Source organism: Setaria viridis, chromosome 8 (assembly GCF_005286985.2).
Source record: "Setaria viridis chromosome 8, Setaria_viridis_v4.0, whole genome shotgun sequence".
NCBI classification, from domain to species: Eukaryota; Viridiplantae; Streptophyta; class Magnoliopsida; order Poales; family Poaceae; genus Setaria; species Setaria viridis.
In genome coordinates, this window is record NC_048270.2 from 30,328,515 (window position 1) to 30,344,937 (window position 16,423).

Below are 16,423 nucleotides of genomic sequence, written 5' to 3' on the forward strand. Positions count from 1 at the left end.
TAACAGATTAACATCACTACTAGTGAGTAGGATGTCATCTATACACAGGATGCGGAAAATGAATTTTCCATTCCTGAACTTTGCATAAATGCAATTGTCCTCTACATTCTCTTTTAAACCCAAACTTTCTTATTGCTTTATTAACTTTAATTGCTACAGCCTAGAGGCTTTCTTTAATCCATAAATGGAGTTCTTCAGGCGGTATCCCATACGTTCTTTTTCTTCCACAACAGAACCTTCGGGTTGTGTCATGTCAACATTTTTCATACAAATCTCTATCGGGGAATGCTATCTTTACATTCATCTGATGTAACTCTAAATCGTAATGTGCCACGAACGCCATTATGATTCTAAAGGAATCCTTGCATGAGACTGGAGAAGAACTCTCATTATAACTTATTCCTTCTCTTTGTGTAAAGCCTTTCGCCACAAGTGGCACCTTATATCTTTCTCTATTCCCTTTGGAATCACATATTGTATTGTAGACCCATTTACAGCCTACTGTTTTGACTCCATTAAGAATTTCTTTTAAGTCCCAAACCTAGTTGGTACTCATCGATTTCATCTCATATTCTGTAGCCTCTTGCCATTCAGATGAGTGAGTGCTTCTCATGACTTCTTCAAATGAGGTAGGATTACCCTCCATTTGAATTTCTTCACTAACATAGACTTCATAGTCTGGGGTCTAAGCTACTCGCACGTCTTTCATATGGGACTGTTGTTGCTCTTCATTGTCAGGAGACAATTGACTCTAGAGTCTCCTGTATAACAAGATCCTTGTTTATATTATTTATCTTCCTTGAATGGCTAACAACAAGTGTTGTATAAGTCATACAGCATCAACAGGTATTGAGAAAACTTGTTGCTCTTGAATCATCGAAGTGGACAGCCGTCCCATTTCTCTTCAAGTCTTAGGTCTCTACATACCATGCTCCCCCAAATCATCCCATCTTCTGAAAAGATGGTGTATCTTCAAATTCCTTATTTAGGTTTAATCTATTAGAGCCTCATATGGCGCTTTAAGCAACGCATTAATATCTTTGAGGCTCGTCTAGTATGAATATTGGCTGACTACGCTATCTTCCTATCGGAACTGTGAAAAGTTCAGGAATTTAGCTACGGGGTATCATTATTATGACCGTTGTACTCTGCTGACAGTCACATTCATCTTTTATATATCACTTTTGCTCTCAATGCATACTATGCATCGCATTATGGGGAGAGTATCTTTCTTAGTTGATCTTACAATTCATTCTCCCCCTCGAGATATGGCATGAACTTTATTGCCATAATTTCGAAAACTATTTAGAACTCTTGTGAACGAGAAGGCATTCATGAGGTACTTCATTCACATGATTATGTCATGCAGACAAAGTTATTTCTTAATTCATATGAGGAGTACACTTTTCTCATTCCACTTCAAGAACTCAACAAAGTCCTTTATTAGCAGTACTCATGCTTGTATATCTTTCTTATATTTGGTTGGTTTTCAACTTCCTTTTGTCCTTAAACTCATTTCATGACAAAATGATACTACAAGGAAGACTTAAACTTTTCTCTTTCCTTTCGATCTACGTCTAATGACTCCATCTTAATGGCCATATTATACATTCAAAATGTACATTCCACCATTACTAGATTACTCCGCAATGAGTTACTCAATTAGAGTGCCCGCATACGTTTGTAGAGAGTCAATTAACCGACTCTCCACCTTGTTTTAGCATTGGTGTGATGTGATTTTGGGATTGCACCCCTTATGGCCTTTGACTCATTGAGTGTTTAATGACCATGACACAGTAGAAATGCACGGTCAATACTAGGATAGCATAAGAGCTACCCCAAACCTCTCTCGCTGTGCGGGATACACTAAAACCACATGAGTCATCACAAACTTCTCCCGCTATGCAGGATTTGAATAGCATAAGAACTATGCCAAAACTTCTCCCGCCATACGGGATAATTCCCTATAAGGGACATAAGAACCAGAGTTAGCTCTCAGAACATGGGAAGTGCTTTGAACATTCAATATATCAAATTCAGAAATAAATCTGAACACTCTGTAACACACATGTTTAATCCGACGTTGGTCAAATTAGACATGCATCTTACTTATTGCAACTCTCATCATAATGATAGAAAATCCATATTCTATTTTCAATAACGAAAACTTAGACATGATGACCAAGAACATTCACTTATACTTCATTTTCCAAATAAATCTTCCCGTTGGTTCCAATTTAATCAGAAAATTGATGAACTAACAATAATAGAAGCTCTTGGTGAGAGAAAAACTTAATTCAATTTAGCCCAAAACAGGCTTAACTCATGTCTTTTTGTTCACATAGCCTAGCATTGCATTCCATTGGCAGCCGAGTATTTTAGGATGGAGGCTAGAGGGAGTATTATATATTTTTAGATTGTGCTTCTTGCTTTGAAATGGCCTACCAGTGACCAGGAAGGCCTAAGCTTTTGCCGCTGCATTCTGCCTGGCAAAAACAAGTTCTTGATTATTTATCGGAATTTCGTCACATTGGGTGGCCTCGCCGCTTCGAACTTGTGTAGCTAGTCTTCCGTGTGCAGGACATGCATTGCACGATGTAATGATTGAATTTATTTATTTATTAATTAATCTAAGATGCACAATTCTTTTATAAAAAAAAAATCTAAGTTGACATGTGATCTGACTTCGGACAAATCATCCTCGAGAAACATGCAAGCTAAGCTTGCGGTCTTAATTAAGTAGAGCGTTGTATCCTCGCCGAGTGAGGAAACCAGGTGAGGGAGCGAGGCTGGATGTCCTTGTCCACCTGGATATCTTGACGATGCTCTTCGTGAGGTGGCGACATGCAAGCCGTCCAGCCAAGAAGTTCAGAGTAGCTTCTACCCAATGTTTTTTTTTTTTTGGCTCCGTGACAATAGTGCGCATGAACTCAATCGATCACCACCGCTTGCATGTCTTTGGCTAAATGTTCATATCTGCAGATGCTTTTCTTACGGAGCTCTTGCCGCACTCTATGCGGATGGCTGTTTTCATTGCCCACAAACCGCACAGATATTCATCATCCTATTCCTCTCCCATCTCTTCCTTCATTTTTCTGGTTCAATTTCCATCTTTGCACCATTTAACTGAGGCTCATCCAGCTCGTCCGCATCCTGTGCTCCTTGAAGTACAATCCCGTATACCATGTGCTCCCTGAACTCTTCGTTAGTACGTGTTAGCACTTTGTAATCGAGATTCATGTTCGATGAATCAGTCTGTTTATAGGACTCAATCACTAATTTGTTAGGCCCGTATTTTTAGGGCTGAGCGCGTGGCCTTACCCTTAGCGTGCAGGTTGACGTCGATGCAGTCCGGATACCCAGAAGAAGGTGCTGATTCAGCCGATCGAGGAGCTCCTGATGAAAATCGCTTAACCGAACAGTCCACCCAATCACGTCTTGCGCATGCTCACAATGCTGAATTCCCCATCATGAACCTGGCCCTATGGATGATGATGGGGCGGCTGTCATGATACATGACTGAAGGAGGTCTTTGGCGTGGAGCACCTTGAACATATAGCCGATGGTAGGCTTGTCGTCTAAATAAGGCAACAACTGGCCATGTCTGTTGCTTGTAATACTACTTAAACTCTTGCTCTTTCAAAGCTGTTAGAGTTGTAGTCATGAATCTTGCAAGCACTGCTAGAGAACAGAGCAGAGGTGCAGAGGGTGATGAGTAGTGGGTGAATGGTTAACCCACCTCCTCTCCGTAGTAGCCGTCCATGGCGCAGTGGTGATGGCGATGTTCTCGTCCGGGTAGATGGCCTCTGGTCCCACTCGGCCCCGTTGGTGAAGGAGAAGATCAGGCTCCTGGCTGCAGAAAACATATACAAACAACAACAGCAACATGCCTGCTCGTGCTTCCTAGGATAAGATGAAGGTGAGTTGAAACTTGAAAGAAAGAGAGGCCAACGGGCGCCGGCGACGCACCGTGCTGCGGGACGCGTATCCTGATGGAGTAGATGGGCGGGTCGACGCTGCCCCTGACCTGCAGCGTCATCTGCTTCGGCTCTTTGGGCTGGTTGAAACCGCCGGTGAACGCCACGCCGAACACGTCGTTCGGGGACAGCTTCGTCGCCGCCGGGTTGTAGAACAGGGTCGTCAAAGACTATTTTTAATTTAAATTTATCTATTTATTAATCGTATTATTCAGGAACTCTATGGGCTAGTTTAGACCATTAGATCATCATAAAATCCAACTATTCAAATTCTTCTCTTTTTTAATTAACGTGGAAATTTCTAGATCCTCTTGACGAACGTGGTTGATTCTTTTAATATTATTACATTAAGATAATAGATAGCAGAGATGAAATCATAATTTATTTAAGGCCTGGTTTGGTTCCTCTTACTTATTTTTAGCACTCGTCACATCGAATGTTTAGATACTAATTAGGAGTATTAAATGTAAACTATTTACAAAACCCATTACATAAGTGGAGGCTAAACGGCGAGACGAATCTATTAAGCCTAATTAGTCCATGATTTGACAATGTGTTGTTACAGTAAACATTTGCTAAGGATGGATTAATTAGGCTTAATAGCTTCGTCTCGCCGTTTAGCCTCTACTTATATAATGAGTTTTGTAAATAGTCTACATTTAATACTCCTAATTAGTATCTAAACATTCGATGTGACATGTGCTAAAAATAAGCAAAGGGAACCAAACACCCCCTAAATGAAACCATGTGTATGCGGTTTCTAACTCTTTGATGAATCTTAGAATTAAATGCCACGTAAGTCTATGATACATCCATGATTTTATTGATTGGTCCAATTCTTGAAAACAACCAAATGAAATTTTTTATTAAACACATCCAACCCAACCCCCCCCCCTATCACTACCATTTTCTTAAAGCCAGCTGTGGTAAGGCATTACTATTGTTGGTTTATAATTAACATAAGTTGGTGGCAATAATTAAATGGGAGGGCAATATGTTATCCCTACTACCAGTTAATAGTATGAACCGGTGAGAGGATACGTTAATTCATGCCGGATGACAACAAAAAACAAACGCCAAAATGTTAAATCAGTTTATTCTAAATGTTGACTTAGGTCTCACAAATTGTTAAACCAAGTTTATAAGAATGTTGAAGCATGTATAAATGTAAAAAGTTAGAATCTAATAAACATGATTACTTAAACATATTAGAATAAAGAAACGCATAAAAACAAACATAAAAATAATTAGTTGCACTTATTTTTTCAAGAACGGGTTGGATTAAGATAAAGTGCTTTTACATCCAACCCCTACAAGGGCACCCCTAAAGAATAAATGTATAGATCCTTTGAGGTGCTTCTTGTGGCCTCTGCTGTCATCCCATTCCCACCGCAGCCTCGAAGTTCACCTCCCACAGTAAAAAACATACCAAGGATGTACATCGCCCGCCTCCTCAAGAAGGATCCCGAGAAGCGCATCGGCGCGCATGGCGTCAAGGCGCACCCCTTCTTCCGGGGCGTCGACTGGGATCGCATCCTCCACATGGCACGCCCGCCGTTCATCCCGACCCTGCCGCAGGACGACGACGGTGAAGAGGCGCTCGACGTCGAGAAGGTTGTGCGCGGGTCGGTGACCAAATTTTGCCATACTAAATTTGGGCAGGTCAAAATATGGGCATGCCATACCAAAACTTGGATTTGGATAAGAATTCTAGAATAGGATTTGGTTGGGTGCCAATCAAATAAGTGCGAAAGTTTATCGGCTTTAGTTTTGACAGGGCAGATTTTGGGAGCCAACTAATCATGCTCGAAGTTCGTGGCCCAGATCGACAAAGAACCTTCAATTTTTAGAAAATCCATATGTGGCACGTCGAATGTTTGCTATTGATCCATTGAACGCATTGGTGAACGGCAAACTACACTATCCATTGAACGCCTCCTCCTCGTCATCATCGGGATCTATCGCCAGTCACCTCACCGGCAAACCTCAATCGATGAAACATCAGACCCACAAAGGGGATCGCTGAACACCAAGCCGCACACATGAGAAGGTGGAAAACAAACCTCGCAAGGAGATCGCTGACACCCACAACTCTGTGGAGGGACCAAATTAAACACCGGTTAAAATCTTGTTAGTTTGATCTCCACCAGTTGGCCTAATGACCAATTGGGCCCTTGGTCCGCGCCCCGATCAGAGGCGCTCAGCCGATTCTTCTGGTTGACGGGCCCCCGTCATGTAGCGCCATAAAAGGATGGTGGGGGCTAGGGCACAAGACACGAGGTTGATCTGAGCCGCTAGCCCACCATCGAAGTTCGTAACCCTAGACCGATTGAGAGGGGCACTGTGAGCGATGGGAAGCGCCATCACCTTCACCGCCGCACCGGACTTCGCTGCCCCGCACTGCGTACTCGCTGCCATGGTAGCTTCTTCCTCCTCTACCTCCTCTGCCTACCTAGAAGGTATGGACCTCTCTCTCTCTACTCTCTCTCTCTCTCTCTGCCTACTTCTCCTAAGTCCACTGTTACTTGATTTGAACCAAACTGAGTAAGCAATTCACCCACTGATCTACCCTAGATGATCCTAAACTTCTAACAATGGTACCAGAGATAGTACTACGGTGTAGATCTACTCAGGGAAGATTAGTAACCGAAAGAATTTAGAAGGAGAGGAGTTTTGATTTAGAGTTAAGAAATTTTTAGAAACATTTTTAGATGAGTGGCGGCCGCCGGTTTCATCGACGACCGCCGGTGGCGCCATGCCGCAAGAACGAGATGTCGGCTGCCGGATCTTGAACCGACGGCCGCCGGTAGACCAAGAGGAAAGAGGAAGGGTTAGGGAGGTGGCTTTCCTCACCGGCCTCTACTCACCGGAGTACTCCGGGAAGGGCCTCCGCGCTGGACAGAGACGGCCACCTAGGGCGCCGCCGCTAAGCCACTCGACGGCGGTGTGCTCACCCGAAGAGGAGCGCGCACCGGCAAAGGGGTCGGCGATGGCGCCAACGACGACGCTCTGGGGCCGCGCTCCGCTGCACCGCCGGACTTTCCTCTCGCTTGCCAGCGCTCGACCTCCCGCTCAGGTCCACCACGGGCCAGCACCGCTCGGCTCTCGTGCAGCGGCACTAGAGAAAGGAGGAAGGAAAGAAGAAATGGCGCTAGGGTTTACCAGGAGGCGTCGGCCGAGGTTTTTGATCCTCCGAGAATAGCGTACAGCCGTCTGATCAGATCCAATGGCTCAGAGATAATGGACCGGATGCAGCCCAGGTGGGTGAGAACTTTCCCGGACCAGGCCCAGGTTGTAGCCTGCTAAGCCGTGCAGGCGAGATTGACTGCCAGGCCGGGCCGTATTCTTACGCAGGCCGCCGACACAGTAGCTTTTAGCCGGACCGCGTCCAAGTGAAAGAAAAGGGCTAGCTGGGCAGCTTTTGCTGGGCCATTTTTGTGGCTGAGACGAGCGCTCCTGCGCGAGCTGGGCTGGGCCATTTCTACGGTTAGGCCGAAAGAAAGGAAAAGTTTGAGGCTTTCTTTTTGCTTTTTCTTTTTCCAGCGATTTTCATTATTTCTGTAAATTGATTAGTGGCTCAAATATAATAAGTTTTGAGGAGAATTTTCTTTTGGGTAAAATTTGCAAATTATGTTTAAGTTTCCACTGCAAAGATTATGTTTATCCTCTGATTAATTTTGGTGAATTTTAATTGGAGGAGTAGCCATATTTTTTAAGTTAAATTATCGTATTGTTATTTTCTGACCAACGTTGATGATAACAATATTATAACTTTATTCATAAGATTATTCATAAGTTTTAGTGAGTTTTATGCATTAATTCTATTTCTGGGTGATATAGAATTAATGTGGAAGAATGTCAGTGATATAGAATTAATGAAGAAGAATTCATGAGTTTTATGCATTAATTCTATTTCTGCCCAACAGTGATGTAGAATTAATGTAAAAGAATCAATGAATTTTATGCATTGGTTCCATTTTTGCCCAACGGTGATATGGAATTAATGTGGAAGAATGTTTGTATGTTTCAGTTTTGACCAAAGAGGAAAAGACTAACAACCGTTGATTTTAATCAATGCTTGAGGTTACTCGGCTGCATTCTAAAATTTTTTGTATTTGCATGTATTTGCATGATTTTTTGTCGTAGATTTTTTTGCGTAGTTTTTTTTTCTAAAATTTTTGCTGCCGGGGGGTGGGGGGGCTCCCTGGAGCCTCCGCGCCCCGCCGGGGGGGGGGGGGGGGGGGGGCTCCCTGGAGCCTTCGCGCCCCGCCGGGGGGGTCCCCCCGAAGCTGGCGCACCCCGCCCGGGGGCTCCCGCTTCATCCACCGGAGCCGCCCCGCCGTGCTGGGGGGGATCCCGTCGGACCCGTGCCGCCCCGCCGGGGGGATCCCAGCGGACCTGCCGCGCCGCGCCGGGGGTCTTCCGCCGGACCCGCCCCGCCCCGCCGGGGGTCTTCCGCCGGACCCGCCCCGCCCCGCCGGGGGCCTCCCGCTGCATCTGTCGGACCCACCCCGCCCCGCCGGGGAGATCCGCCGGAGCCGCCCCGCCCCGCCGGGGGGGGCTCGCCGCCGCCATCGACGCAGCCCGACGGCCGGCCGCCGCCTCAATCTGGGAGGGACCGAGAGAGACACGGGAGAGACGCACGAGAGACACGGGAGAGACTGAGAGCGGCCTTGGGTAGTTTGGACCCAAATGTCATTATCTGACAGCGGGGCCCATGATTCCTAACGGGATAAGTAACAGAACAGACGGTAGTGTCAAATAGGGAACGAAAGTTGAAGCGAGTGTCAAATAGGGAACGAAGAAAATTTCAGGGCTAAAAAAGGAATGACTCATTTTCCCAGTGTCAAATAAGGAATTTTCTCTTTAATCAATCCACGGAAGGACACCGACATGCAGAAAAAACAAGTAATGCAAAAAAAGTTAGCATATTAGCAGGATAGAAGGGGCCAACTCTTGGAAAGTTTAGCCTGATGCGGTGTGTGGGGGTAAGATTTGTTGGGGCAGCCATGGAGAGGCGCAAACTTAATATAAGAAAACGGGAACAATTACAGCAAAAGGAATGAGAGAAAAACATCCCTAGCATGGCCAGGGGAGAAAAGGGGTTAGATTCTAAGAGGGTGATGACGAGTTGACAACCATGGTAAATAACCGTGAGCTGGCCATATAGAATCATAGCTCAATAGCAGAATACGGAGAATAACAGCACAATCAGAAGGTAAAAGAGAAGAGTAGTAGCCAGTAGTGCTAAGAACTTCTTAGGATTTCAATTTGAAAAGCGATGGGTGGATGGCCAACTTGGAGAGTGCAATGATGACCAGCATATGGGGTTTCGGGGCATGATAATGACAACTCGGTTATACAACCATGCCAATACTGCAATGTGATCCCATCTTCATCGTCAGGTAATGACCTAATATCATAGTTGGTGTCAAGGCATGGCGATCATCACCGATGATGATGGCAAGCAGCGAGATGGTGGTATCTTGCTGTTTAACATTTTGATCAGTGGATGCCTGAGAGCTAAAAAAATTAGGAGAGAAGAACGATGATGTGGTCAAGTAGTGATGATCTGATCTAAACAAAGCAACTCAAAGACGATGTTTGACATGCTCGCACGTCAATATCAACCTGCATGTAGTGTTCGAAGAGATGGAACCACAAGCACCATCACGGACGTGTCCTTGATGACTGCATTGTAGCGGAGACAACTTCTTGGGAGTAGAAGTAGGAGAGAAGGGGTGAGTACAAAAGAAGTTTCCGGGTTGTATCTTATGTGCGCAACATTGAATTTGTTGATTCTGCGAACGGTTCGTTTCGGAGGAAATGTGCAACGTCTGTAAGTCAAGGAGATCATGCATTCATGGCTGTAGCAAGCGAGGATTGCATAACAAAGAAAAGAATGGAGATTTAGATATGATTAAAACTAAAGAGGATGCATCCACCAGTGCCAATCCTCATTAAGGTTTTGGTTCAAACTCAAACTCACGGTAAACATTGAACCATTTACGTAGATCTCCATTTCAAAATGCAAGGATGATGTATCACTAACTAAAACTCTTAAACAAAAACGTACATCGCCAACCAAAATTAAAAATAATATACCTATTAAATATATATATTACTTTTAAGAAAAACAAAAATATATTTCTATATAAGGTATTTCTTTTTTCTAGAATTCATGATAAGAAAAATATTTAACAGGATATGCATGATATCAAAAAAAGCATTCACAATACTTTGGATAATGTGATTAGAACAAAAAAAACTACGTGGCTAAATAAAAATATTTACAATACATTTATCTGAAACAAAAAATACAAATAAAAAGCTAGCTACCCGTGCTATTAGCGCGGTCCACATTGCTACTTTCGTATACTTACATGGTGCGGGATGTGTTTTCTTAGTTGGCGATTTCATGAAACACACGATGGTAACGGCTAAACCTTCCACCATGACACATTACTAGGGCCGGGCCGCAGAAATATCCTCCTCAGACATTAGGCCATCCTTCTTCGATCTGTCCTGTCAGTTATCGAAAATGCATGCCACTACCAGCGGTGGTGGACCTTCCAGCCCCCCGATCATTGTTCAGGTTGCGATGTGAGATCACACACGACATTATCTGATCCATCTCCATGCAGAGGAGTGAGACTGTTACATTCCTGCACAAGTTCTATCTCGCAAACCTCTCCATTAATTTTTTCCAGCGCGGGTATCGTTTTCGTCCCACTCGATCGATTCCTTCCCGGCCCTATATAAACACCGGTCATCGTCGTCTGCTAGCTTCATACCGCAGAGCACGGGAGAGCTTCCAAACTACCAACAATGGTTAGGTCCCTAGCAGCTCTCCTCCTGCTCCTCTTAGTGGGCACTGTCGCTTCAGGATACCAGTACGAGGAGGGCTCGGTAGGGCGGACGTTCTTCCTCCAGCACGACCTGTACCCGGGCTCCAATATGACGCTCCACTTCACCCGCGCCGCCCCGGGAGCCCCGTCGCTCCCGCGCGCCCGCGCCGACGCCATCCCCTTCACCTCCGCCAAGATCCCGGAGATCCTCTCCCTATTCTCCATCCCGGCCGGGTCCCCCGCCGCCGCCGCGGTGCGCTCCACCCTGGCCGAGTGCGAGGCCCCGCGGTTCCCGGGCGTGGCGGCGCAGCGCTGCGCCACCTCCTTCGAGTCCATGGTCGACTTCGCCGCTTCCAGCCTCGGCACCCGAGGCATCCGCGCGGGGATGACCAAGCTCAGCAGGGAAGGCGCGACTCCGAGGCAGGCGTACGTGGTGGAGTCCGTCGTGCCGCTGCCAGTGATTGGCAGGGACATGGTGGCCTGCCACTGCATGCCATACCCCTACGCCGTCTTCGGGTGCCACACCACCACCGCCGCCGTGTTCACGGTGGCCCTCGCCGGCGCCGACGGGACCAGGGTTGAGGCTCTGACGGCGTGCCACAAGGACGCCACGCCCGGCATCTTCGGGCCGACGTACAAGAAGCTCGGGGTCACGCCGGGAACCGTGGCGGTGTGCCACTTCCTGCCCCAGGACGGCAAGCTCTGGATGCGCAAATGAAAGGCTTCGAACGTGCGTGGCGCCAGCATCAAGCAGTGCATGGAAAAATAAGTGCTGGTCACGTATTTCATCGCCTGTGAACAGGCTACTTGATCGCTGATACTTATTCAATATTCAGTGTACTGTATCGTCTGCGTGTGTGTACGTGTGTAATTTGTGTACGTATATTTTGTATGCGTGTTGTATCTAGTATCTACGTGCTCGCCACAAAGCACTGTATGGAAAAATAAGTGGCTGGTCACTTATTTCATCGCCTGTCTATACGTGTGTAATTAGTGTAGTACGTATGCTTATTTGTATGCTAATATTAGGATGTCTCGTAAAAGAGTACGTCTAATACGAGCCATATTAGGATCACAATCCGATGGACAATTTATTTTCTTCTACCTCAGGCTGTACAAATCCTCTCATCGCAACTAACATGCGAAAACCATTTAATTGTTTCTTTGTTAACTGATGAGTTAGTTGAAGCTCAAAATTAGTGATGAAAGTGCAAATCTAACCAATGAGCAAAGCTCCATCCAATCGAACAGCGGACAATCGAGCAGGACGTGTCAGCTAGAATTTGGTAAACTGGAACGGTATATCAAATACAAACTGAACACTAAAAATTCAGTTAAACTCATGTATTTCCCCAAAACTCATCGGGAAAAAATTTGGAAACACAAGAAATTCGAAAACAAAATTAGGATGAAAATGGAACAAAATTTTGAGACAAAATTTGGAAACAAAAACGTAAAACAAAAAGAATTCAAGAAACAACAGTTTAGTGAAAAACTTGGGTAAAAATTTGCCACCTCCCTAGCGGCACAAGCGTGGAACGACGCCGGCGGGCAGCGATAATTTCTCTGACAGAGAATGAGAAAAAATAAGAGGGGGAAAAAGAGAAAAAGAATAGAATATGGGGAATATATGGGGTGATAATTATGTATAATTAACAGCTAGCCTAGCTGCCGTGGCACCAATACTAGGGCAGAAATATCCTCCTCAGACAATTTTTTTCAACGAAACATGGAATGAAGTGCATTAGGCCAACCCTCAATATAATCTATGGAGAAAATGCATCCCAACTATATGTCTGTCTGCAGTGGGCATTATTACATTTCAGATCACCGATCAATGTGGACGAAAACGATACCCACCGCAATGAGAATGTTACACTACTATTTTGCAAGCTAGCAATGTGGTGTGGGTGCTTTTACAAGGAGTGCAGCTTAGGCCTCGTTCGGAGACATAGGATTGGTGCTAGACCAGCTTTTGATCCTGGTCAGGATCGAGTGGATCCTGGTTTCTCACTGAAACCTAGTGATTAATCATTCCTCCCCGGGATCAAAACCATTGATTCAAAAGTAGTGTTCGGCTGGAGAGGAAAGAAAATAGGGGTATAGAGTTGTACTTGACTGTAAGCAATTAACATCTAGAAAGCAATGAACAGAGGCCAAGATCTAAGAGCCATATATAGATGGTGAGCAAGATCGATCGTACCGGGGCTGGAGACGACGTCGGGGGAGTCGGCGCCGCTGCTGGCAGTGTGGCTAGGGCTGCTGCCACCGGACGTCAACTCGTAGCACTGGATCTCCACGATGCAGTTGGAGGGGAGCTCCAGCTCGAGGTCACGGCTGGCGCGGACCTCTTCCACGTCCATGGCCACGCCGCCGCCACTCACCGCGCCCGCATGCTGGGACCAGGTTGGTGAGGAGTCACCCGCACCTCCTCCTCCGCCTGCGCCCTCCCCCCCCCCCCCCCCTCCAGTGCTATACCCTGAAATGACACACAATTCTAAATTTGTTGGGAGGTTGATTATGGAGGGAAAGAGATCAAGAACTAAGAAGGGTGTGAGATCGATCGGGAGGCTAGTCCATGGGAGCGGGAAGGTGGTGCTACAGCGGATCGAGAACAAGATCTTGTTCTCCAAGCGCCAGAACGGCCTACTCAAGAAGGCGCATGAGCTCTCCATCCTCTGCGACGCTGAGGTCGCGCTCGTCCTCTTCTCCCACGCCGGCCGCTGGAGAGGGGAAGCAAGAGAAGGCGGCCCTTAATGGGAGAGGGGAAGGAAGGGTGGCACTTACCGGTGAGAAGGCGGTGGAGAGGATCGCTGTTGAGGCTATGCCGCGCTGCCATCTCGCACCGCCGTCACGCCATCTCGCGTCGCTAGCTCCCGTCCTCCCGAGGATTCATTCCGGAGGGGATAGGGTGAGGTTTCATTCTGGACCTTGGATTGAAGGGGTGAAACCGAGCCGAACCAGGTTTGGTTCCGGCCAGACCAACCGAATAGCAATTTTCATTGAGGTATGCCTTCATTCCGGGCTGAACCAAACCACACGGAACAGGCCTCATTTCGGACCATTCCGGCTGAAACGAACGAGGCATTGGTGGTTTCCACGAGAGCAAGTAAAAGAAAGCGTGCGGTAGAAAAACTTCCCGTCGGTTTGCTTAGCAATTAATGACCAATTTGAACCTAACGAACGGTTTGGATTTGAGGGGAGGTAGAAACTCCACGTGCATGCACCTACGCCGTGACAAGGGGGCGTGCTTCCCTCGAAATGATGCCTACGGGCCTGTTCTCTAGTTTTCATCCCCCTTCTTTTTTTCTCAACTAGCCGTCGCACGAGCTATTTTCTATTTTTTATTCTTTAGTGAAAATATCTAATAAATTTAGTTGGGCCCGTTGTAATACAAAGATGTCAATATCTCTATCTCTACGTATACTACTAATAATTCCCTAAGGGAGATTTTTTTTCGTGTAACAACACCCCCACCCTCTCTTTCATCGCCGTCAGTCCGCCTCCGCCAAGCCCGCGCGCTCCTCCAACTCAGAATCGGCACGCTCCATTCTACTGATCTCACACCAGCGCCCTTCGATTTCCCCATCGGTCCAACTATCCTGCATCGCGATCCCCTGCAATCAATCCGCCACCCCGGTCTAACCTTCAATTACGTTCCAATTCCTCTCTCTTTCCATTCGCCAGCACCCGCTCCTCCCGTCGGCGAGCAGGCGGGCTCCCATACTCGTGAATCTTGTCATGCGCGCCGCTGGGCTCCTACTACCTGCCACTCAAGCTTCGCCACGATCCGCCTCGCTGTGGAGACACTCGCCGCGTCTGTGGCTGTCGTCGGAGTCACAAAGGGGATTTTTTACCCACTGTGGTAGCTACCCAACTCCCTTGAGCGGCAGCAATGTACTGCTCTCACACGTGAAGATGCGTGTGCAACAGATGCCGATTAGCTTATGTGGTAGCGCTTATAGTAATTTCGATCCTCCTGTTTGGATACGCTTCCTTCTAGCCACATTTGGATTATAATCTAAACGAAAATTTTCTCGCTTCTCGCTTTTCGCTTCTCCTAGTTCAAATCTCTGAAGCGGCTTACCACATAAGCGAGAATCGGTGGAAATAAACAAAGCTTTTGGTGGGATTCTCGCTTATTTCCATCGGTAAGCCGCTTATAAGCGGAAACAAACGGGCCAAATAACGTTTCTGCTTTTTTTTCATCGTGCCTCAACTTTTTCATAAATCAACCTGCAGTCCTTGGACTATGTCTTGACGAAAGTCACCTGTACCCTCCTCCTCCAGTCCGGCTCGCGGCGGCCGACGGCATCGCAGCGGCGCGGGCAGCCACCGACGGCGGCCAGCACGCCGGCGCCGCGCGGATCCTGGATGCTCGGCTAAAACAGCGTCGCCGTCCCGCCGTGGCGCCCCCTCGTTGCCTCCTCCTCGCCTCGTCGCCGCCCGACCCCGTCACCCCGAGTCCCCGCGCCGTCCCCCGTCGCTAGCGTCCTCGGCCCCAACCGCCCGCGCCGCCCACCACGGTCGCCCCACCCGGCCACGCCAGAGCCACCTCCCCGACCCCGGCCACGCCGCCCGGCCTGCGCCCACCGCCCGCCTCGGCCAGGGGAGAAAGAGGATCCAGCTTCCTTTTTCCATTTGCAGATTTCCACATTCAATATTTCATTAGTTCTTCATGGAACAATTGCTGAGAACATGGACTTTATGGAGGTCATTAAGTTTTACTTTTATTGATGTGTATCACTTCTCTTTTGAACATAAAAATGATACAACATTGATAACTAATCATTGTTCATTCATTTATCAGGATGATTCAAATCCATATGATGTTCCAATAGCTATGGGCATTTACCATAGGCTGGAGAGTCCTTTGGATATCACTACAAGTACTATTATCAGAAGGATTGTTGCTAATCATGAAGCTTACCAGGTAGCTAACATGATCTTTTATATGCAGTATGCAGCATGTAGTATAGTGTATATATATTCACAGTTACACATGTGGTTTGATTTTGTCTTCTTCATATTAGTAATGCACATATGGGAGCTATTGTGTACTGATATTATGCTGATGCATTTTTGCTTGAGTAAAGCTTCTTGCATGTGTACATTAAATTATGGCTGTTTCCCTAGGATCAATATTTCCCTCTTGTACTATGCTTGCCAACATGTTCTTTGATGTTGGGTTTGTGTGGTTTTTTATTTATTCTGGCCCATCAATCTGGTGCTGTTTGTATTCATATTTGCTTTGCCCTCTTAATTCTTGCAGAAGCGGAACGAGAAGAAGAAAGCCAGTGAGAAGAAGTACTATGAGAGTAAAAGTTTTGTCAATAGGGAGTGAGTCGTGAATAGCAGAACTTTCATGAAAATTGTTGCCCCGGTCATTTTAGACCCCGGCCTTCTTTGGCAAAGGCAACAGTTGGGATTCACAGTTTTACCCTTTCCTTTTCTTCAGCATCTTTGATGTTCTGCTGACATAGCTTAGGAAGCATCAGGTTCAACATTGTTGAGTGACTAGCAGAGGTGATAACCTCGGCGAGGTTAGAGGCATTTCCATTGTTTTTCGTCATTGCCTCCGGCCTATTTCCCCCATGT

General features: G+C 46.6%; 1 protein-coding gene and 1 pseudogene across 1 annotated transcript; both read left to right on the forward strand.

The window, feature by feature from the left end:
- LOC140220277 (receptor-like protein EIX1) overlaps positions 1-16,423 on the forward strand; it is a 76,992-nt pseudogene that overhangs the window by 52,551 nt on the left and 8,018 nt on the right.
- LOC117833098 (BURP domain-containing protein 6) lies at positions 10,752-11,793 on the forward strand. The gene has a single exon (XM_034712484.2). It carries the CDS (start codon positions 10,806-10,808, stop codon positions 11,541-11,543), a length of 738 nt encoding a protein of 245 aa, XP_034568375.1. The 5' UTR covers positions 10,752-10,805; the 3' UTR covers positions 11,544-11,793.

Bases quoted from the DNA above. Each gene is read 5' to 3' on its own strand.
- LOC117833098 (XM_034712484.2), top strand. From the start codon at position 10,806: ATGGTTAGGTCCCTAGCAGCTCTCCTCCTGCTCCTCTTAGTGGGCACT.